The sequence below is a fragment of the Aplysia californica genome, unplaced genomic scaffold (genome assembly GCF_000002075.1).
Source record: "Aplysia californica isolate F4 #8 unplaced genomic scaffold, AplCal3.0 scaffold00149, whole genome shotgun sequence".
Classification (NCBI taxonomy): Eukaryota; Metazoa; Mollusca; class Gastropoda; order Aplysiida; family Aplysiidae; genus Aplysia; species Aplysia californica.
The window spans coordinates 1,152,664-1,173,613 of NW_004797419.1; the positions used below are offsets into that span (position 1 = coordinate 1,152,664).

The following is a 20,950-nucleotide window of genomic DNA, read 5'->3' on the forward strand; positions in this document are numbered from 1 at the left end:
TTTGATTCCTAAGCGTGGAGAAATTTTATCAAGCAGGCCTACGTATCTCCATCTATCTGTTGGGACTTGTCAGCCAGTCAATGATGGCTCTAACAGGTAGAGTCGAAGCAGCCAACCTCCTAAAGGATCTTTACTGTGTTGATGGGGGTGTAAAACATCTACAGTACTTACAATATTATTACATTATGAAGTCTCTGACTTTGCCCGAGCCAAACAGAGTACAAAGTACAAAAACTCTTAGTTTTAAACACCACTAATAAGAAAAAAATCAAGTCTGAGGATAGAGGGGGGCTTCGTCCCTGACGCGGCTATACTGCCAGCCACAATTCCCACCACGTATAGCTATTTCATGGAATATAATGCCCATATAAACATACTACCCAATGACAGTACATGTAACACAGATAAAGAAAACACCTAGTTTTAAAAATGTATCTGTAACATCATTGAGCAATTTATTAACACAGAAACATTTGAATAATTTCTAAAAATGTACATACCCTATGAAAGCAACACAGGGAAAATAAATAAATATCAATCCAAGTATTTTCACAAGAGTGAACCTTGCACAGAAATTTGCAGTTAGAATACAAAAGTAGACATTTAGAACTGAACTCTCAAAATGTGATACATACAGGGTATATATAATATAATAGTACTAGGTATGTGCAGACAAGAACTAAAACAGCCAAGTAAAAGAATGATATGATGGCAATTTGGCACAGCGCGAGAGTTTCCCCAAATCATATATCATCTTCGTCTTACAGGGAGTCTGAGGGTCCCATCCTATTGGTAAGTTCAGCTAAATCTTCTCCAGCTCTCTTGAGAATCTCCGCAGCAATCTCACCTGAGAACAAAATTGAAAGTGACGTAATGTCAATACATAGATGTGAAATAATATAATCTGGGTGCCGCACTCCAGGGAAGATATTCCAACACAAAAATACATCATGCAATGTTAGAGAAAAAAGTATTTCATTCCAAGTACAAGGGCTGTCCCGGAAATAACAAGAAAATGGCTATAAAACGAGCTTTGTTATGACAGAGATACAACTTACACAGACAGTTGTCTAAACATTCCTTTTATTCCTAAATGTATTCCCCATGAATGAACAATCAAGTATTTTACCCATCCCTGTAGAACTTCGTCAAGTGAACAAAGCCAATCTCTATCGTGTTCCACAAAGTTTGTGCCACCAGTGATTTTCTCCCCAGCTAGATATCGCTGCATAGGTGAGGTCCAATCAGATGGAAGTCTGATGGGGACAAGATCAGGAACATATCCAGAATGCTTTCATAGGGCCCTTGTAAGGCACTGGCAGGCCCACTTCCCATTTTGTCTTGCGCATTTCGTCAGCATTTGTCATGCAAACATCAATGTGCAGTGACTTGTGGTAATCTGTGAACTGTTATGCCATGGAAACAATAGAGCTGACGCATTTCTGTGTCCAACCTCATGAAAGATAGTGCTGTGAACTGCAGACTTAGAAAGATATTGGGCATCAGCAATGTCACGAATTTTGAACCTTTCATTATGAATGAGCTTTTCAATACATTCATCATTTTTTCTGTGTTGGCAAACAGATGACGCCCCTTATTTTGTCACCATACAGATTGTATGCCTCCTGGAAGTAAAATTGCACCAATGATAGAACTTTGGACTTTAACATTTTCACCATTTCAAATTCGGTCAGAATTTAGGTGGGACTTTTGTCTTTAGCCTTTAGCGGTGAAGAAACGGAATTACAGCTCTAATCTCACCTTTTGACCAATTTTATTTTGTGATTGTCATCTTTGTTGTGATGTAGTAAAATGGTTGAATTCATTTTAATTTAAGGGTGCACCCACATCAAGTATTCTCAGAACAACTAAAAACTTCAAAAAGTAATCTAAAAATAATAGGAATAGTATGGCAGTTTTTCTGTTATTTCTAGGACAGTCCCCATACTATGGCAACTGCCTGCTCTATATACCCCCTCCCCAACAACAAATTCACTGAAATTGTTCCACACCAAAACTGTTAGTTCAAAATCACACTGATGTATGCATTCATTGATTCAATGAATCTCATTTATAGAGAAGGGAATCAAGTTTATACACAGTAACAAACAATTAAGAAATGGGATCACTTTTATTACATATAAACTAACACAGATAATTATACCCACCAACTACCGATTAATCACTTAGTATCACTTTCTTTTCCAGTGATATTTTTTCCGAATCTTTGTCTTACATTTTTATCTTGACTGGACATAGTTTGAGATGAACAGGAAATAATAATAATTGCATTTTTAGCTCATGTTCATGTTCTACAATCTGCAGCATCCACTGTGTGCTTTACAACCATTTGTAATCGAATAAATACCATAGTTATAGAAAGGACTACAAAAAAGAACTGCAGCAGAGATCTAGCGCTTCGTTAATGCCTTCTTTAATAATAATAGATAGCATTTGTATAGCGCAAATCCCCGCTCAACAGCAGGCTCTATGCGCTTTACACTATATTATTACCCCAGCAGACCATAGAACACTCCGAAACATTCTCAGCTTCCCGGGAAGCATACAGTGCAAGCAGCTGATTAAGCGCTCAAACACTAACATACTGACAAGATCTTTCGCTGTCTATAGCCGGGTACCCATTCCCACCTGGGTGAAGTGAGGAAAATTCGTGTAAAGTGCCTTTCCCAAGGACACAACGTCCGGTCCCTGACGGGATTCGAACCCACGACCTTACGGTTGCGAGTCCGAGAGCCTAACCACTAGGCCACCATTCAATCATGTATTACCGTTACAAGTCTTCGCCCCCTTCGGAGAGACAATGTGACGATGTCATGCAAGACCAAGGCCACATTAAGTCATTGACTGGATTTCCATCAACTCCAAAAGTGCATCTTGTTTTCCCACCCTTCCTCCCCTCTACTCAAGGTATGATACATCATAAAATGTTGGATGATGTTTTTACTTTTTTCTGCTCCCTTTTCCATTTGTTAGAAGATTTTTTTGATGATTGGACCACTGTTCCAAAGTGCCGGCTATAAAAGAACCTTTTTTATTTTTCAATGAGAGACCGGACTCAGGGATTTATTATAAACCTGCTATAGCTGAACTCTTGTTTTAAATGCAACTGTTTAAAGTGGGGCCCACTGTAGAAAGTTATATTTATATTATTCAATGCCGCACTAAACTTAGATAAAAAGGTCATTTCAAAACGTAAGAAAAAAAGGAGACCAAAATTGAAGTCACATATCTACAGCTGAAGTTTACAGGCATTATTCTACCATGAGCAGGTTGCCCCTCCTACTGAGATGCTGTGTCTGAATAAAGTCAGCCCCCCCCACCCCCCCCAACACTCGAGGATACTTACTTCCCAGTCTGTTGCCTCTGACATCCTCTATCTTTTCCCTGACGCCCTTCAGCATCACTGGAGAGGGTGTCGAGGTACGCATCGGTTCCACTCTGAACGTTGGACTCAGACTCCTGACTCCCGGCTTGCCACTTTGCCACGAGCCTTCTGGGTTGAGGTCAGAAGAATTCAAACTGGGATCTCGATTTTCCACATCAACATCTATGCCCTGAAAGATCGAATCTGGTTCAACCCAGTCTGGCCCAGAGAGCTTTTTGCGGAGCTGCTCCGACTTGCTTAGAAGTTCCCTCGCATCCACAAGCGTTTGGTCATCACCCAGGACGAAAGGGGACACAGGCATATCTATCGCTGCGGGAGAATAGAGTATTCTGGAAGTGCTGCTGCTCTGGTTGGTAGCAATAGCAATGCTGCCTCGTACTGGACTCCCTGTGTTTTTCTGAAAAGCATCTTGACTTTGCACTGATATATTTAAGAGCGGGGAAGCGTTCAGCATATTGTCGTTGCTGCAGTGATTTTCGAGCTGCTCATGAGTCATCACACATACAGACCCGGTTCCCGTTTTTTTGTCTGACCCTGAGGGCAACCAATCACAATTAAAAACTGAAGGTGTTGATGGAAGAGGAACAGTGCTGCCAGAGGGAGCATCAAACGACATACTGTATCTCTCAACATCAGAACTTGACCGAGGTTTATCCTCCACAGACATGTTTGAATAACTTTCTTTTTCACTATTGAAAGACTGAGTCAAATCTCGACTAACACTACTCTTTTCCCTCGAAGCTCTGATATCAGAGAGAGTTCGAACTTTCCGGAGTAGGCATGTATCTCGCTTTCTCCCTACCTCCTCCATTTTAATAGGCACAGAATGGTGTTTAATATTTTCTACAACAATGAATGAATCTCTATTTGAACCAAAATTCATTTCTCCCCTTGACTGTTCATTGGTGAAAGACTCCGTGAGTTCCATAGACTTCTCTTTGCTCCGATTAATACTGGCAAAAGCTCCTTCTTTGAAATTGGAAACTGAGCTGCACATCTCTGAAGGAGGAGCTGAGGCATTGCTTTGTTGAGTATCCTGAGTAATAAGATTTGAGTTTGAATTGCATTCCAAATCAAATGGAAAACACTGACTGGCGGTGTTGTAACCAGTGTCCTGGCTGTTGGAGGAAGACTGAGGAAAAGTTGTTGTTGCAACGTCACTTGCCGATTCTGCCGACAGGGCTGACGACAAGAAGCCAGCCCCGCGGAGAAGGCTGTTGTTTTTGCTCTGGTTTGACTGCACCTGACTGTCGCTGAGCACAACGGAAGTTGCACAAGCTGGAGCCTCAGAGCATGACATGTCCGTCTGATGTCCGGTCTGGACCAGCGTCTCCGTCTTGTCTGCAACGTCTTCATCCTCTTCATCAGCATCATCTGACAGGAAAAGGGAATCAAGGCACAAAATACAGTCGAACCTGCTCCAATGATAATAACTGCAATTACATTGCACATATATTTATTTATGTTCTACAGTATGCTCTAGGCACCTGACAATTAATGACCACCTATCCAAGACAATCATTTGTACAAAAGGCCATTTCCCACTTCGCATTTCTAAAATATCATATGACACTGACCAAAACATCTACTCGTATACAACTACTTTAATCTTCGACAATGAGAGGCGGTAAAAAACCCCACCCAAACTTCATCTACTAGTGTGAGGAAAATTTGGTTACAAGGATTTGAAGAAATACATTATCCCTAGCATGTCAAAATCTCATTTCTCCAAACACTGCTTGTTAATTCTGTATTCTATCTTTTTACACCCATGTATAAAGCAGGAAAGAGTTCTCAAGTGTCACGAAAGATGAAGAGATACAGGTTGCACATACTAGGAGTCAGTGAAACCCACTGGATACAGTCTGGATGAGTAGAAAATTGGGAAGACATGAAACTACATCAAGAGGCTAGCCCAGAAAGGGGAAAGGTGGAAAATGTTTGTTCGTGACATATACCCTGATCCATGGTGGGAAAGGCAATGATAATGATGATGATTCTATCTTTGTTTGTGTAAAGAGTTCACTCCTTGCTCAAGAAAATCTGTGAGCAACAACCCACCCAAGAACTGTAGCAACTAGATAAAAGGGTTGGTCAAAGTGACCAGAGCCTCAAGAAACAATACTGAAAAATATAACTTCATTAACCAAGAATGAAACAACGGCATATGTGAAGTCCAACTCACCTAGAATAGATGAGAAATCCAACTGCATTATTGCCCTTGGGCTGTCCAGCTCCTCTTGATGGGAGAAGAAAACCCCGGACGACCTCACAGATCTGCTTGCTGGAGAAAATGAAACAAAGAGGGGAGGAGAATCAAATCTCACAAAACTGCCTGGGTGTTTTCCAAGACCAACAATTTTGTATGTTTAATGGGCAGCAACAAAAAGTCAAAACAAGGAAGTAAGACCTACACGCGACATTATACTGTAATTTTCAGAAAATCAAGTCCTACATACATGGCAAAACCTAAACAGCTCAGTTGAAATCATTTTCATAACCATATCACTGAAGATAAAATCTATTAAATTATAACATTCAGACGAACATACTGTATAAAAAAAAACAACTACAAAAGTTTAAAAAATCTTACAAGAGGTCATACTGACACCTCTGTCTCTTAGAATGGGAAAACACTAGAGTAAAAAGCAAGACCAAAATAACAAACAAAATAAATGACATACAGAGGATAAAAAAGTAAATAAAATGTATTTTAACCCCCCCCCCAAATACATTAAAGAAATCCTTACCCCTGCCAGCAATAGGTGAGAGTTCTGGCGAGGCAAGCAGGTCCAGGCCTGAAAGAGATTGTGGCTGTCGATCCCCACTCTCAGTTCTGATTGGACTTGAAGAAAAATGGCCCTGAAGAGTTGATAAAGAGAGAGGAAAAAAGAACCCAACTACTATGCTGCAGACAAAATAAGACATGTACTCTGTGAAATTTACTATAAAAACTTCTTCATAAGAATAAAAAAGAATTTAATCATATTGTTTGAAAAAAAGGTACTTTCTTTAGAGAAGCTTGTGACTCAATGTACTGTTACCAGAGAAGTTAGGACAAGATTTGTTTTTCTACAAAAGTACCACCCTGAATACAGATCCAACTTATCATTAAGTTGAGAACTTCAAATTTGGCAAAAGCCATCACTCCTTCAACGTATACCCCTCATTCATAGGGAAAATGAGCGGAATTCACAAGATGACATTCTGAGTAAGTGCTGATGTAAGCAAGATTGATAGAAAAAAACAATAGATGGGTGTTGTTGAAGCAGGATCTCTTGAATTGAATAGTTTCACTCTCCCAGCTGCGCATCTTTCTCATGAATTCAGTTTTTATCTCTGTGCTCAATGACAGTTTACCAGTATATAAATTATAAACTTTAATGGAGATTTTCTGAGGAAAAGAAAATTGAATAAGGAGTGTAAATTTCTGCTCTGATAATGTAATGTGTTGAGTATTCATTCGACGCATTCTGCAGTCATTGGTCTTGATTCTACTCTGTGAAAGTGATGTTAACAGGATAAGACAAGGCAGACTAGTCACAGATAAAAACATAATCTAAAGCTTTCTGGGTTCAGGGGCATGAGTCGTTGATTGTGTGGGCTAAGTTAACCCAAATGAGCTTGGTGTGTGTTAGATTATATAGGGTACATGTAGCCTACTTAAATGAAAGCGTCTTTAGGGGCTACATATAGCCTATGTAAAGTCACCCAAGGGGAAGAAAAGAAGGTTAACTCACAGAACCAGCTTTTTTTGGTGTTTTCCTTTCCCACTCTGGGGTTGTCTGCTTGCCTGGTGAGGGGGACCCAGCCAGCCCTTCTTCTCTTGACCTGGACAGAAAAAAAAAAAAGTAAATGCTAGCCAATTACTCTTTAGCACCCAAGAAAAGTAGATTACTCATTTCTCATTTCTAAGTTTTCCAAAACAATATGGTACTAAATATAAAGCCGAGAATGCATCATTGGGCGTGAAATTGCTTTTAATAGTCGACTGTCTGCAAACATCAAGGGTAAATGTTTCAAGGAAAGAAATGCCCAAGTACACGAGAAAGTGGGTACATAGATTAAACATTTTCCCCCCACTTTTAATCCATGGCAGCTTTCATTCTCAGGATTTCAGAAAAAGTTGTTCCCATTTCTAGAGTAGAAAACACCTTTTACAGCAGAGCTAACGAAAACTTCTTCTTGCTTCAACATGATACCAAGCCAAAAGACAGGAGCTTCACAGTGGAATGGTACACAGTGAGTCCACAAACTACAGGATACATTTCACAACCAACAGATAGAAAAATGGGAAAACTGGAAAAAAAAAAAAAAAAAAGAAATAAAAAAGGTGGAGGAAGCAACCCACATAAATCAATTTGCCATGAACCACTCACATTCAAGGGCAAGAACCCAAGAGTAAACTTATTAACAATCACATTTTTATCAGCAGTATGTGGTCGTACCTTGACGGCAGTCCCGGTGACGCGCTGATTACACTGTCGTCATTGAGCTGGCTCAGTAACCGCCGCCTGATAAAAGAGTTGCCGCATTCTGATGCCGGCGACGCTTCGGTTTTATGCTGTGGCAACTGGTACTTGTCTGGGAAAGATGAAAGTCAGAAGTTTGAATATTAGAAAAATATCTATCACTTTACTCCTCTTTTCATTTTTACAGATATTTGGCACCCTGACATCAAATCAAACAGATCTTGTTCTAAAACAAAGTCTCACTTTTGAGTTTGAACAAAGAGAAGCACATTGACACAATGACAGTCATTTAATACTGGGAAGAAAAAGAAAGACAACCGAAAAATCTGACGAAGAGAATAGAGGTTGTTGAACTTACTTCTCAGAAAATCAACACCGTAAATACAATCTGATAAGGGTACACGTTACAGCTTGTGCCAATCCGCAAGGATGTGACTAGTGGACCGTAAGATAACCTTAACGGGAGGAACGACCCTTAAGGACCATTTTCTATGTTTGTTACCCGAGATCAAATCTAAGTACACATATAAGTTAGGCATAGTAAAATCTCCCCGATACGTAATTTTATTTTGGCATAGCTACAGCGGATGGTATGGAAACGGCTGCCATCTTGAAAAACCCCCCAAGGAATTTCAAATTCCAAAGGCTTTCTTATTTACTGACCAAATTTGGTGAGAGTATACCTGAACCAGACCTTATCAGCGTAACAGCAAGTTTTTTTCAATAAGTGCAAAAGAAAAAAAAAAGAAGAGAAACTTCCCAAAGTTTAAAAAACCTTTTCTAAATTCAGGTTGCGCAATCGCTTGCCAATGCAAAAGTGTTATTATTTTCCCAAATATCTTTGTTACATTGATGGCAGCCTTGCCATCTACGTTTGCAGAAAGTTTCATGTCAAAAGGATGAAAACTAAGCGGGGAAAAAACTGAAAGAAAAAAAAGAAAACATTTTGCGAAAAACGACATTTATTGTGAATATTCAGTATAATAACCAACCCTCGTATTTTCAAAGGCAATTTACGAGTAAAATAAAGACTGTCTCAATTGTTTCCATGCTATTTTTAGAAAAAGAACTGGTTGATCTTCAAAAATCAGCCAACGTCTCAATGTACATAGCCCGATCCAAAATCGGCAAAATCAAGAGTCGCTACTCCCCTTGGGCAACTAACAAGCTGTAACTTGGAATGTCCCCGCCCAGGACAGAGAAGGAACATGAAACGGTACTGTTTTACTTTCCCTTTGTCAACACAAATACTCTTTGGTTTTCACCTAATAATGAAGAAATATCCCTGGCACTTGCAATACAATCGGGTCATATAAGTGCTGAAGATTTACAGGTGTTACAAGAGAGTAACAAACATAAAAAAGAAGTAGGAGAGATAAGGAGAATTAGACGTTTGATTAGGAAAGAAGGCGAAAACCACAGCAGAGCACCTGTCAACCATCCACTTATACAAAGTACAGATTTGCCAACTTTTCAAACCCTAATCTGGGACACCCATTGAAATAACGTCAGATCACATGCCAACGAACAAAATAACACCAAATGGGACTAGTTTTGGTATAGTCTATGTTATGTCTTCACATTTCCCAAATTCGGGTCCCTCCCGGGAAATTTGGGACAGCTGAGAAGCTTGCAAAGTAGCTTTTATTATCATATCAAAGTCATGTGTGTTTAGCTGAGATTAAGCACCAAAGAATTCCTGTTTACAGACCCCTCTCTCCAGCCACAAGAAAACACAACTGACAACACATCAGCACAACAACAGACTAGAACAATAGCAGCACAACTGAGAAGTTGAAGTACATACATCCTAATCATGCAACAAGACTTCACAAAATCAGAACGGCCATAAAAAAAAGTTGTGAGTTCATGTCTTGGAACCCTCTGCAATGCATGTTAATCACATTGAAAAATGAGAGCAGCTGCTGAGTGTTTCCCCTTGGGCTTGACATTTACTTGCTGAAGCTAAACTCACCTCCGAGCTCAGCCAGAAGATCAACATGTGGAGGAACTGACAGTGTCGTCTGGCTGGACACTGAAAACACATAATGGTGGGTACATTGTTAGCCCAGTTGGCTTCAAACTGGAATATGATGCAAATGATCATGTTTCTGCTCCCTAATGGGCTCTTCTTAAACTTTTAAACCGGACATGATTTGGGAATTTTTGTTGGAAATTGATGTAAACTTCAGAGGTCCTATCTCTGAAGTGATATTAAAATGTGGAAAATGGCGCTAAACAAATGTAATGCTAAAAAAAAACCCCAACCCCAACAACAATATGATAAGTTTATCAAATTGTTTATCGTTAACACAATGTCCACACAACTTTGTTGTTTCCTGTGTCTAAGGAAGCATCCTTGAACTTGTGATGTTTGGGAAGTTTTATTACAAATGCATGTTATTGTTAACTTCAGAGGTCTCTTCTCTAAAATGATTATATTACACTGAGGAACAAATGCAAGATTTTTAAAAATCCAAAAACAAATGCCAACTTTCTTCTTCCACTGTAATAGTAGTCAACAAAGGATTGTTTTTCAACTTTAAACTCTAGAGCAAATGATTTTAACATATCGGTTATATATGCCAGCTTCAGCATTGTGTTTCTTGCCATTTTCAAAGGTTCCCTTAAACTATTGATTCATACTGACTGTCATATTTATTCAGAACTTTTCTCAGGTAGATTTATTCCTCCTATAATTTTGACTGCTATAAACCTAAAATAATTGTTAACCAGAACAACAAGCACACAAGGCCTTTAAGCCTTTTGTTCTCATAATATGAAGTTTATGCGAACAAGGAAAAAGGCTTTCAGGACAATCTTCACCTGACATTGAATTTTTTTTCCAACATTTTTCAACTGCTATACCCTAAAAGAATCATTAACAAAAACAAAGAGCACAAGAAGACTCTAAATCTTTTGTTTTCATAATATATGTGAGGTTTATGCGACCAAAGAGAAAGACTTTGAGGCCAATGTTCACCTGACTTGATGGCTCCCGGTGTCCTTGGTAGGACATGCTTCACCTTCTCACTCCACGGTGACGGGACAATCAGCTCATTGGAGAAAAATTTGTTGATGGCCATCTGGATGTGAGGATCTTGTTCCTTGTCACTTTGGTGAAGAAATACGAATCAAATGAAAGATCATGGAGCGTGATAGGGGGTGCCCATTAGCGCGATCGGGTCAGGTCTGGTCGTTTTCTAGTGGTTTCAGTGCACACTACAACCCGGCCGCGATGGTACCGGCGACCAGGAAGTTAAAGTAGAGAAACCTTTAACCTCAATGTCTTCCAGGGCTCTTTCCCCAGTTCCCTGTTGCAGTGCTGCGGCAGCCTGGAATCCCATAAACATGGGCTAGATCTAAATCAATAGCTTTCTATTATAAAAGATCGTTCATAACAAGATAGTTCACTTGGCCAAAAAAGAGTCCGCACATTGGTTCAGATTTCACTGCAGTCTTTGTTTTGAAGCTCTCTTTCGTTTCTCCAGAAGAAGAATAGGAAAAGTACAGTTTGTTAGTTGTGCTTTAATTAGTTTTCACACAAGTAGGGTAACTTTGTTTGCAAAATCCCCATTTTTTCGAAGAGGGCGCCACATGTGACTCAGCCTCATTGTGATTGCCTGCAAACCACCCAATCGCGCGATTCGCAGGCCTGAAAACAAACGCATTTGTTTTTGCAGGTCACCGACCGAGTCGAACAGTTTATGCCCCGATGGCTGCTTTGCGTCCTCAATGTGGCTAGCCCTGACTGTCAAATCGACCCGACCCGATCGCACAAGTGGGCACCGCCTGTAAGCAATAGTCATATTATTCTAAACATCCTCATTTGGAAGGTAGGAACAGGTAAAACTTACTCAAAATGTAACCAAAAGGACATGTTATCAGAAATCAAAATTGGACAAAGATTATAATCAAATTAAAAGCTAAAAACTTGAGCACCCAAAAATATGCGGAAAACTAGCAACCCTATAAAACTGCTTTTAAAAATGCGACACAAAGTAGTTAGTTTCTATATCAAGAAAAAAATAACCACTGAAGTAAAATATATAATATTCAATTCAAATGATGCTTTAACTAGGCAACTTGACATTTAAGACTTTTCGTACGTTCAACAAAACTTTAGTGTGACTTTCTCCCCAAACAGAACGTTGTTTTCTATACCTTTGAGAAATTAGTTCTGTTTGCTTAGGATGGACAGACTTCAAAGATGGACATAAAAGAGTTAGAACTAAATGACCAAAACAGCCATCAAGGAGATTAAATACTCTCTCATATCAATGCACAAAAGTAACCTAGAATAGTACAAAACAACTTACATTCGTTGCTGGTATCTGTGTTGTCTGATCACCTCAGAGTCATTTATCTCCACCGGCTTGATGAGTGCAGCATGTTCAACGGACCAGAAGCCCTACAAAACAACAGACAAAATATATAATTGTTTGGGGTTTTTTGGTTGAGTTTCAGCAAGTAAAACATGTATTTACTAATGTCCTGTCCTGTTGTGTGTATGTGTGAGTGCACCTAACCTTTGTAACATCCACTGCCATTGTAAACTACGAAGACAAAATTTCTCCCTGTGAGATGAATAAAGATTGTCATTGTATCAGGGATGCCACTCAACTTTTTTAAAAATAGCTGAAAATCCATGCGCCACGGTCTTGCTTACATATATATGAATATCAATTTGAAACCCAAAGGGTGTACATAGAGAGAGAGGAAAGACAAACAAGCCCGGTGTGTGTTTTCTTAACTGGCTGAGATTAGTGCAAATCTTCTGGGGGGTTTTCTTCCCTTTGTTCGAACTTCGAACTTATGGCGAAGTCTTCATTTTTCCGTTATTTGAACATTTGGTGCAAGTTGTTGTGTGTGAGTGTTTCTTTTCTGGTTTTTTTTTCAACTAAAGATTCTATCTCGATCTCAATAACGGAACAGCGGATCAGGATCAAAATACCGGAAGCACCGGAGAAAAGCGGAAAAGTGACATACCTGATTGCATATTTTTTTACGGTACTACTGACTTAATGCGATCATGTAAGTGCCCCATACAGACTTTCCTAACATTGACCTTTCTTATACTGATTAACCCCTTTTTTGCCAGGGGGTGTATATTCCCACCGTCATCAGTTATTTTTACCTAAGCTTGTTAACCAGGACAGCAATCTCATCGGTTTTACTGTCAGTGACCTTGCTGTCTGGTTCTGAAATACTACTCATGACCTTTCGGGCTCTGGGTCTTTGACAGTGACCTTTAACAGTGACACCTTCCTCATCCCCATATTCCCCAATATCCCCATAATTTCAAACAAGATACAAATCGAAGTCAAAAAGTGAAATATGTTGCCTTATGTGAGTCATTTTTGGTGTTTACGTTTTCCGACAGTATGGGCTAGGAAGGAGGGAGAGGGAGAGGGAGAGGGAGAGAGAAAGAGAGAGAGAGAGAGAGAGAGAGAGAGAGAGAGAGAGAGAGAAACTTTAAGCTGTCCCGAAATAGCAAATTTCAACTTAAAAGCACCATGAAAGTCCTAACACACCTCTTTCTCCTTCTTTGCAGAATTTGTCACTTTAAAAAGGTTGGGGCTAAACATCGAGAGATGCATTTGCGTGGGATCCACTTCAAACGGGTTCACAAAATGGCGACCAGGGGTAAAGCCTGGCGATTGACGCATGGGAGTGCCAAAGTGTGACGGCGTCACATCCATTCCGTTCTCCCAGTGACATTGTTGGCCTCGCACAGGGGTCTTCAATATTGCTTGATGTTCTTGGGACAAGGATGAAAGTACTGGAAGCAAAGAAAGAAAAAAAAAAACACAAACAAGTTTTAGCAAAATATGTCGTGTCATGCCTGGTGGAATCAGATGCTCATCAATTTTAGGGCATATGAAATTTTATTGGTATCACAAGGCTCCCCATTACGCACAGATGCGCGTATATTACGCATTAAACCTGCAGATTACCCCCCTTTAAGTTTTGGAGGTGCGTGAACGTTACTCTTTAAAATTTCGTTTCGGGGGTTTGCATACCCTTCAAAACCTAGATGGTGAACGTCTGGCAAGCATCATTTTCCCCCTTCTCTATCCCGAAGCCAAGTCAATGATTTGACAACACACCCACACACATACTCAGCAGTCACCTTTTGTCTCTGTCAGAAGCAGTCGACCTACCCAAGCATGAAGCATATGAAAAGGAAGTGCTCCAGGAGGTTTGTAAGATTTTTACGAGAAAAAAAAAAATCAAAAGTCTGGAAAGACTGGAATGTGAACCCGGGGATGGCTCCGAAGAATATCGAATCAGTTTATTTTCTTTGTGTATTACAGTTGACATTGACCCCTTTTGGCTTGTTAACTTTATTTTATTTTTGATTGGCCCAACCACCACCATCCTTCCCCCCCCCCCCATCTCCAATAATTCTAGTCAATATTACTTATTTATTTCTTTTTGTTACAATGAAACCTTACAGTTAATTAAAAATCATTAGCATTCAATCATAGTCATGGTCACTCTGTGTGTGTCTGTGTGAATATGCATGTGAGTTAAATGTCTACATGCAAATATTTTTACTATAAAATTAGAAGGTAATTGACATTTGAGGAACAGTTTGTCAGACATGAAAAAAAACCCAAGCAAATCAACAACCTGTTAAGTTTCTAAAATTATAAGTGTTTAAGAACCCCTTAAGATAGAAAACCAAAGGGTGAAGGAACCTCTTAAGTTGACCTGAAAGGGGAGCCCTTTTATCATGTTCTAGCTTGCTCATTTGTCTTGCTCTTGATGAAAAAAACCCCCAGTACAACTTAGAAGTTGAGATATCTATGATTGAGGAGATGGTCATTTGGTTTCAGAGGTAAATTGGCTGCCAAAGTTAGATGACTTCTAAAGCTTGAATGTACTTGGAAACTGCAAATTTACATTCTTTTGTACCTTTGATCAACATTTTTCAGTAAAATCCACACAAAAATATGTTTTCAAATGGACATAAAAGTTGCTGAGCAAAAAAAAAAAAGAAGAAATTAATCAATGAATTAAAAAATAAAAATTGCATTAGCAAAGAAAAATGTGAATTTCTTCAATTTTCTTATTTCGATAAGCACCTGGTTATGCCAGGTCACTCATATGTTCTATACCCCGAGGTGCCAAATCACCATTAAAAAACACCCCAAAACAACCCGAACATTGTTGACCATTTGGAAACGTGCGTGCAAGGACTTAACATTTTTTTATGATCAAACAGATTCAAAAGTTTGAATATCTAGGAAATATATATATCCAATGGCTAATATGCCACAGATAAAGAATTGCAATAGTTAAAGGCATTTTCAATGAAATGCATAAAATACTGTACAAATGACAGTCACGCTAGTCACAAGAGAAGGGCAGATAAAGCATTTCAGCACTAACATAACCATAAGCGCCTGCTCTACTCTGGCGTTGACCAGATGACAAGGACATGTGGTTACTTGAGGGAGGCATTGCGCTGCCAAGAGCGAAATGCTCGCAGCTAAAGGGATTTGAAAACAACAACAACCATAAGCAGAAATAAAACAAATAAGCACAGTACAATATTGTAACTCCTAAAAGGTCTGTACTTATAAACAGATAACACACCGTGGTCAGTCCTGGGCGTCAGAAAGGGGGAACCTCCCACTCCCTGGACCTGATGACTAGCGTGGTCCTGCTGCAAGCTGCAGTGAGTTCCATCTGGACAGAGGTGTGCACACAGTCAAATTATAAAAAATATCAAAAGTGATTTTTATCTTAATGTATGTTGTCTACTGTGGTTGAATGTACGTCATTTACTGCGGACCAGTACAAAGAAAGACGAGAAACATAAGGATGATAGTTGCAGCAAAAAAGTAAAAGTAGTGAGAAAATATCATATGGCAGTAATGTCTATGTACCATATGCATGTTTTTTTTATAACAGTACAATGATTTTCCCAAAGTGAAGAAAAAAAAAAAAGCACCCCTGGGGGAGTAACAACAAAAGTGCAAATGAGTACCACTAAACCAAAGCTTAGCTTAAGTATGCAACAAGAAGTATTCCTGGAGATGGATAGAGAGTGTTTACTTTTATCAGAATGTAAAGGAAACTAATTACAGTCGAACCTGCCATGACGGCCACTTTCCATTTCCCCTCTTGCCTTTTTTCTATATAATTTAACTGTGTGAGACGGGCACCTGTCCAACGCGGCCACCTTATTTCAACACATAACCCCTATAACACCAAACAATAACACCTATCTCAGTCCTGCCTAAGATGGCCACCTGTCTTATACGGCCACTTTTCTTCTTGAAAATGGGTGGCCGTCTTACACAGGTTTGACTGTAATATTACACGCAGAACAAGTGCAAAATAAAGGAATTCAAAAGGTTTAAGTTTTCCAATGGGTCTTTCTCAAAAACACAAAGGCAGAAAATAGTATAATAAAATCACCATTAAATAATTAAGAGCAGGCATAGCTTCTTATGAACAAGAAGTGCAGTACATATATTTCCTTACCACTACTGCTGGCCAAAGCGGGAACGTGTGAGCCACTGCTAGGGCTAATGGTCACTGTCTGTATTCCGGATGCTGTTGTGTAGACACGGATCTTTCTCATAGGACTAGATGTTCTAGGGCCAAGATTGTCTGTGGGTTGTGAAATATCAAAACATAAACATAATTTGTAACACCAGAGCCGTGCTGTGAACGTTGAATAACAATTTATAATAAAGATGGGAATTCATAGCACCTAATTCCAGAAGGCTCTTAGCACTGTACACAGGGATGCCAAATGATTTTTGAAAAAAACCCTGAAAATGAGCGGAGCGTCACATCTCACCCAAAACGAACCTTGTAAAATCTTTAAATGAGCAAACAAAAACATTTCTCTTACCATTCCCCTTTCCTTTGCAAGTGTATGAAAAAACCGGAGATTTGGCATCCCTGCATACAAGGCAAAATTATTACTCAATTGTATTGATCTATCAAAGGAACAAAATACAAATTGTGAGACCATTTAACAACACACACACACTGCTCCCAGTCTCACATACAAAATTTGCAGGCAGAGAAATAAAGTAATTTAACAGGTTTCAAAACCTGCACTAGACAGAGACAGGAAACATGGGGAAAGACATGGAAAGAGAGAAAGAAGTGAATACAGTGAGCTATGAAACAGTGCAAAGCCAGCAAAATTTATTTTGAGAGATGATGAAAACCAAAGAAAGAAAGCCAAAGTTAAATTTAAAACTCAAAATCAACACTCTTCAAAACTGGTATGAATAGACAGGTATCTTTGAAATAGTTCGCTAGAAAAGCAAGAGGGCACTCACTATGTTTTCTTAAGGTAATAGGCCATAAATCAGTATCCCACTGATCGTGTAAAAAGAGGAAGGACAACCCCCCAAGACAAGTAAACATACCCTCCAATGAATTAAAAGTTCTTTGGGTGAGCAGTTGATGTCTCATGTCTCCTGACCGTGCATCACCAAACTTGAACGGGCTAGAATGGTCACCCCGAGGACTGCCACTCCCGGAAGCTGCCTGTTGTTTTGAAGGAGACTCCTTGGTTCCATCATCTGATGTCACCCCAAAAACTTGTGAATCTTGGGAGGTAGGCTGCAAGGGATCACGACTTGTGTCATCAATACAGGTACCAGCATCATCTTTACTTGAGTGGTGAAAAGGGTCACTGGTGAAATTTGTATTTCCTGCTCCATTACTTACAGCATCTGTGCCAAGATCAGACTCTGTAAACTGGGGAGTTGGGAGTGAGTAAGCTTTGAAAGGTAAATTACACTGCTTGTTTCTCAATTCTTTCACTGGCGATGGGCTGAAGTCACTACTTGTGAGTGTCATGCTACAAGAACCTTCCTTCTCATCATCTTCCTCCATTTTTTAACTTGCTTGTGGCCGAAAACACAACCTATTGAAAATGAAGCAATAAAGAGACAGTTGAAAAATAATTATGTTAGAACTATGTGTATGATTCTGCTAAAGGCTATTATCCAATGTTAACAAAAAAGTATGCATGCACTGGTCAGCAACCTCCTGGTTCCATATGGTTACCAAATCAATGTCTTTCTTTGTTTAAAAAAAAAAAATCCCATTTCTCTTCAATATAATACATTTTTGATGAATTGGGTCAAGAAGCAGAAAACTTTATTTTAAACAGAAAGGTAGTCTCTATTACAAACAAATCAAACAGCATTCTAACGACAATTAATAAAATAAAAGTGGAGGCCTAATTCAAATGATAATCAAATGTTCTAGAGTTAAATATTGGTGAATAACAAGCACAAGATGAAGTGCTGAAAGGTCCACCACTTTGGAAATAGTATCTTTGAAATATATTTTTTTAAATGGTATATACATGCATACATACAAAAGAGGATTTATCGTGAAAATAAGGTCAGATCAAATAGAGGTGAGACATGTAACATTATATTATAAATTGAGGTTTGCTTTTATAATGTAATTTTTTAAATGCTATCACTAACAAAATACAAGGATTATTCAACTGACTCATTCTTAAATGTCAGACAGACCCTCTACCTTACAATCATCTAGCACTTGTTCGCTCAGGTTTGTCTATAAACCTTACTATACCTTGAAGAACTGCATTAATTTGGAGCTCTGCCCTGACCAGCAATTTCAATGCAATCCAGACTTGAACCCTTGAAAAAAAAAAAGATTGATTTTATAATGATATGAAAGATCAGGCTCAAAAGCACAAAATAAAAGTATCCCAAAGGGAAAGTCAAAGTGTAAGTATATTAATGTATATACAATTTAGATGATCTACCCTGCGGCATGTTAGAAGATTAGAGAGGTAGGTTAGAGTAAGGGTTAGTTACACACTTCCTTACCCTCATAAAAACTGAAACCTAAATCCAGCAAATATTATATATTTACATGCATGAATAAAATTTTAATGAGCACATTTGGATGACTGAAAAGCCAACGGTAGAAAATATCAAGTAGTCTATATTGACAACATTTATTGACCGACAGTTAACCTCCACTAAATACATACTAGACCAACATGAACTAATTTTGAAAATACCATCTGATTCTGATGTTATGATCTTATTCTGTAATCAAGGATGAAATGAATTCTGGCCATTATAATTTATTGGCCGGCTCTATTTCTCAGAACCCTTGTGAAAACAAACTTGAACTCTCCGAGCGGTTCCCGCTCTTGAGATTTTTAGGTCATTTGCGAATGGATGGAGCGGCCCATGCGTGAGTGTGTGTGAGCGTGTGTAAGGTGTGAATGGGGATGGGGGGCATGGAGGGATATTTTTTGGTGTGATTTAGTTTTTGACTTAAAGGGGTGACTAAATGCAAAATAGGTAAACTGCAAAAGTCGAGCAGTCTTGTTTTCTCGCAGTATCTTTTGAAGGCATTTTCAAATGTAGTACAATGTATAGTCCGGAACGTCGTCCACTACAACAATTAAGCATTCGAATATTCAAACAACTAAAATTTTCCAGCTCTAGAATTGGAATTCGATCCAAAAAAAAAAGAAAAAAAAAGCTTCTCCAGTCTTCTGACACAGGACCACAGTCTGTCCGGACAAGAGTGGGTATAGTGCCAATGCCAGTGAAATAATTTTACAGAGAAAGCAATATGAATATGAAACTGATACCACTGAACTCGTCACATACTTCCAGTTATCTCATCACATAGGTTGGGGCAAATACGGCCATGGGGCAACTTCAATGCCGCTTCAACCGAGTGACGCGGTGGCAATTGACAAAAATTGACTTTTAGTCAATTGCCACCGAGTAAAGAGGAGCTCTTTTGCGTTGGTTGGTAGATCTAGCTTATTGTGCTCGGTGTTGTGCGTTCGCCTCTCTGTCCCTCTGTGTGTGTGTGTGTCTTTTCCTGACCCCCGTCCCCCGATATAACGTGAATTTCTGTTTGAGTTTATGTGCGTTTGTGATCTACTTTTAGAATTCTAGAATTGCCTGTGTTGGTTCTACACCAAAGTGTAGGCTAAGGCTAGTCTAGATCTAGGTCTACGTCTCATTGAAAACACGCCAAGTTGGTACCGTAGCTCTAGACTAGATCTAGATATCTGGAGATGCTTGTCCAATGAAATTAGATCTAGACTAGATTTCTAGATCTAGATTTAGATCTAGTTGAGAACAAATTGACCCATTTAGACACACATTAATTAATTATGTTATATATGCTAAAGATAGTGTTGTTTTCAGACTTGACACCGCTTCACTCTGTGGCAATTGACAAAAAGTCAATTTTTGTCAATTGCCACCGCGTCTAGATATATAGTCTAGATCTAGATCTAGATTCTAGATCTAGAATCTAGATCTATATCTAGAATTCTAGATCTTAGACTAGCCTATGACCATGCCATGAATGATCTTTCAGAGTCTTGAGAGATCAAAAGTAGGTCTAGACTCTAGATCTAGATCTAGATCTAGATCTAGATATCTAGAGACGTAATGGCAGTCACAAGACGATAGGATAAAAATATAATAAGTTCGGGCCTGATAAGTGAAAAATCGAAGTGTAGCAGCGAGTCCAGCCCACCGACCAGATCTTGTTGTCTTGTAGAATCTACAGTCTACACTCATCGACATCAGCACTGAAAAACTATACACACCTCGGATTCGAAGCACACTTTATCGTATAAATTAAGCAATGCAAGCGCTCATGTACAGGCCATTAAACATCAGTTATGGTAAATAAAAAGCAAATTCATGTAAATGAAAAATAACGCATTCATTCGGGTCAACAGGCTAGCCTAGATCTAGATAGAACTACCTCTGTGTTTATGTTGTTTGTTATGCTTTCAAAAGATGTGTTTGAACTTGTTCCTCTTGGCGCTTGTTCCGATTCCACTTTTACAGCAACAGAATAAAAACTTCCTGTTAGGTTGCCGATTTGCCATGCAAAAAAGAATTGATTATGATTTAAGAATGAACAATTTCGTAGGAGAACTATCATAGTTTTTCTCAAATACTGTTTCGTCAACAAACAAAACACTGATTGAAACGTTAAAGATAATGCAAAAGGTGCGCTTTGTCTTTTTTTGTTTGTTTGAATAAATAGTTTCGGCCAC

The 20,950-nt window shown here is 39.0% G+C and overlaps 1 protein-coding gene across 2 annotated transcripts; it reads right to left on the minus strand.

The window, feature by feature from the left end:
* Nucleotides 1-421: 421 nt before the first annotated feature.
* On the minus strand, nt 422-20,698 carry LOC101854495. Of its 2 annotated transcripts, none has more exons than XM_005097214.2 (15): nt 20,653-20,698; nt 18,469-18,536; nt 17,283-17,785; nt 16,378-16,506; nt 15,484-15,576; nt 13,413-13,660; nt 12,198-12,289; nt 10,862-10,992; nt 9,854-9,913; nt 7,855-7,990; nt 7,147-7,237; nt 6,157-6,268; nt 5,592-5,690; nt 3,368-4,780; nt 422-847 (listed from the first exon to the last, which is right to left on the minus strand). In XM_005097214.2, the coding sequence occupies exons 3-15, from the start codon at nt 17,752-17,754 to the stop codon at nt 762-764; spliced, it is 3,162 nt and encodes a 1,053-aa protein (XP_005097271.1). In that variant the 5' UTR covers nt 17,755-17,785; nt 18,469-18,536; nt 20,653-20,698; the 3' UTR covers nt 422-761. The 2 variants fall into 2 exon arrangements, with proteins under 2 accessions (XP_005097271.1, XP_012937325.1); XM_013081871.2 differs by lacking the exon at nt 20,653-20,698 and adding an exon at nt 20,492-20,611.
* Between the last annotated feature and the right edge of the window lie 252 nt (nt 20,699-20,950).

What these genes read in the sequence shown, in the direction of transcription:
- LOC101854495 (XM_005097214.2), bottom strand. Translation starts at nt 17,754, where the DNA reads ATGGAGGAAGATGATGAGAAGGAAGGTTCTTGTAGCATGACACTCACA. An exon ending in TCACCGGGACTGCCGTCAAG is followed by an intron (nt 7,238 to 7,854) that starts GTACGACCACAT and finishes TTTTCTGTCCAG; the next exon opens with GTCAAGAGAAGAAGGGCTGG. An exon ending in CACCAAAAAAAGCTGGTTCT is followed by an intron (nt 6,269 to 7,146) that starts GTGAGTTAACCT and finishes TCAACTCTTCAG; the next exon opens with GGCCATTTTTCTTCAAGTCC.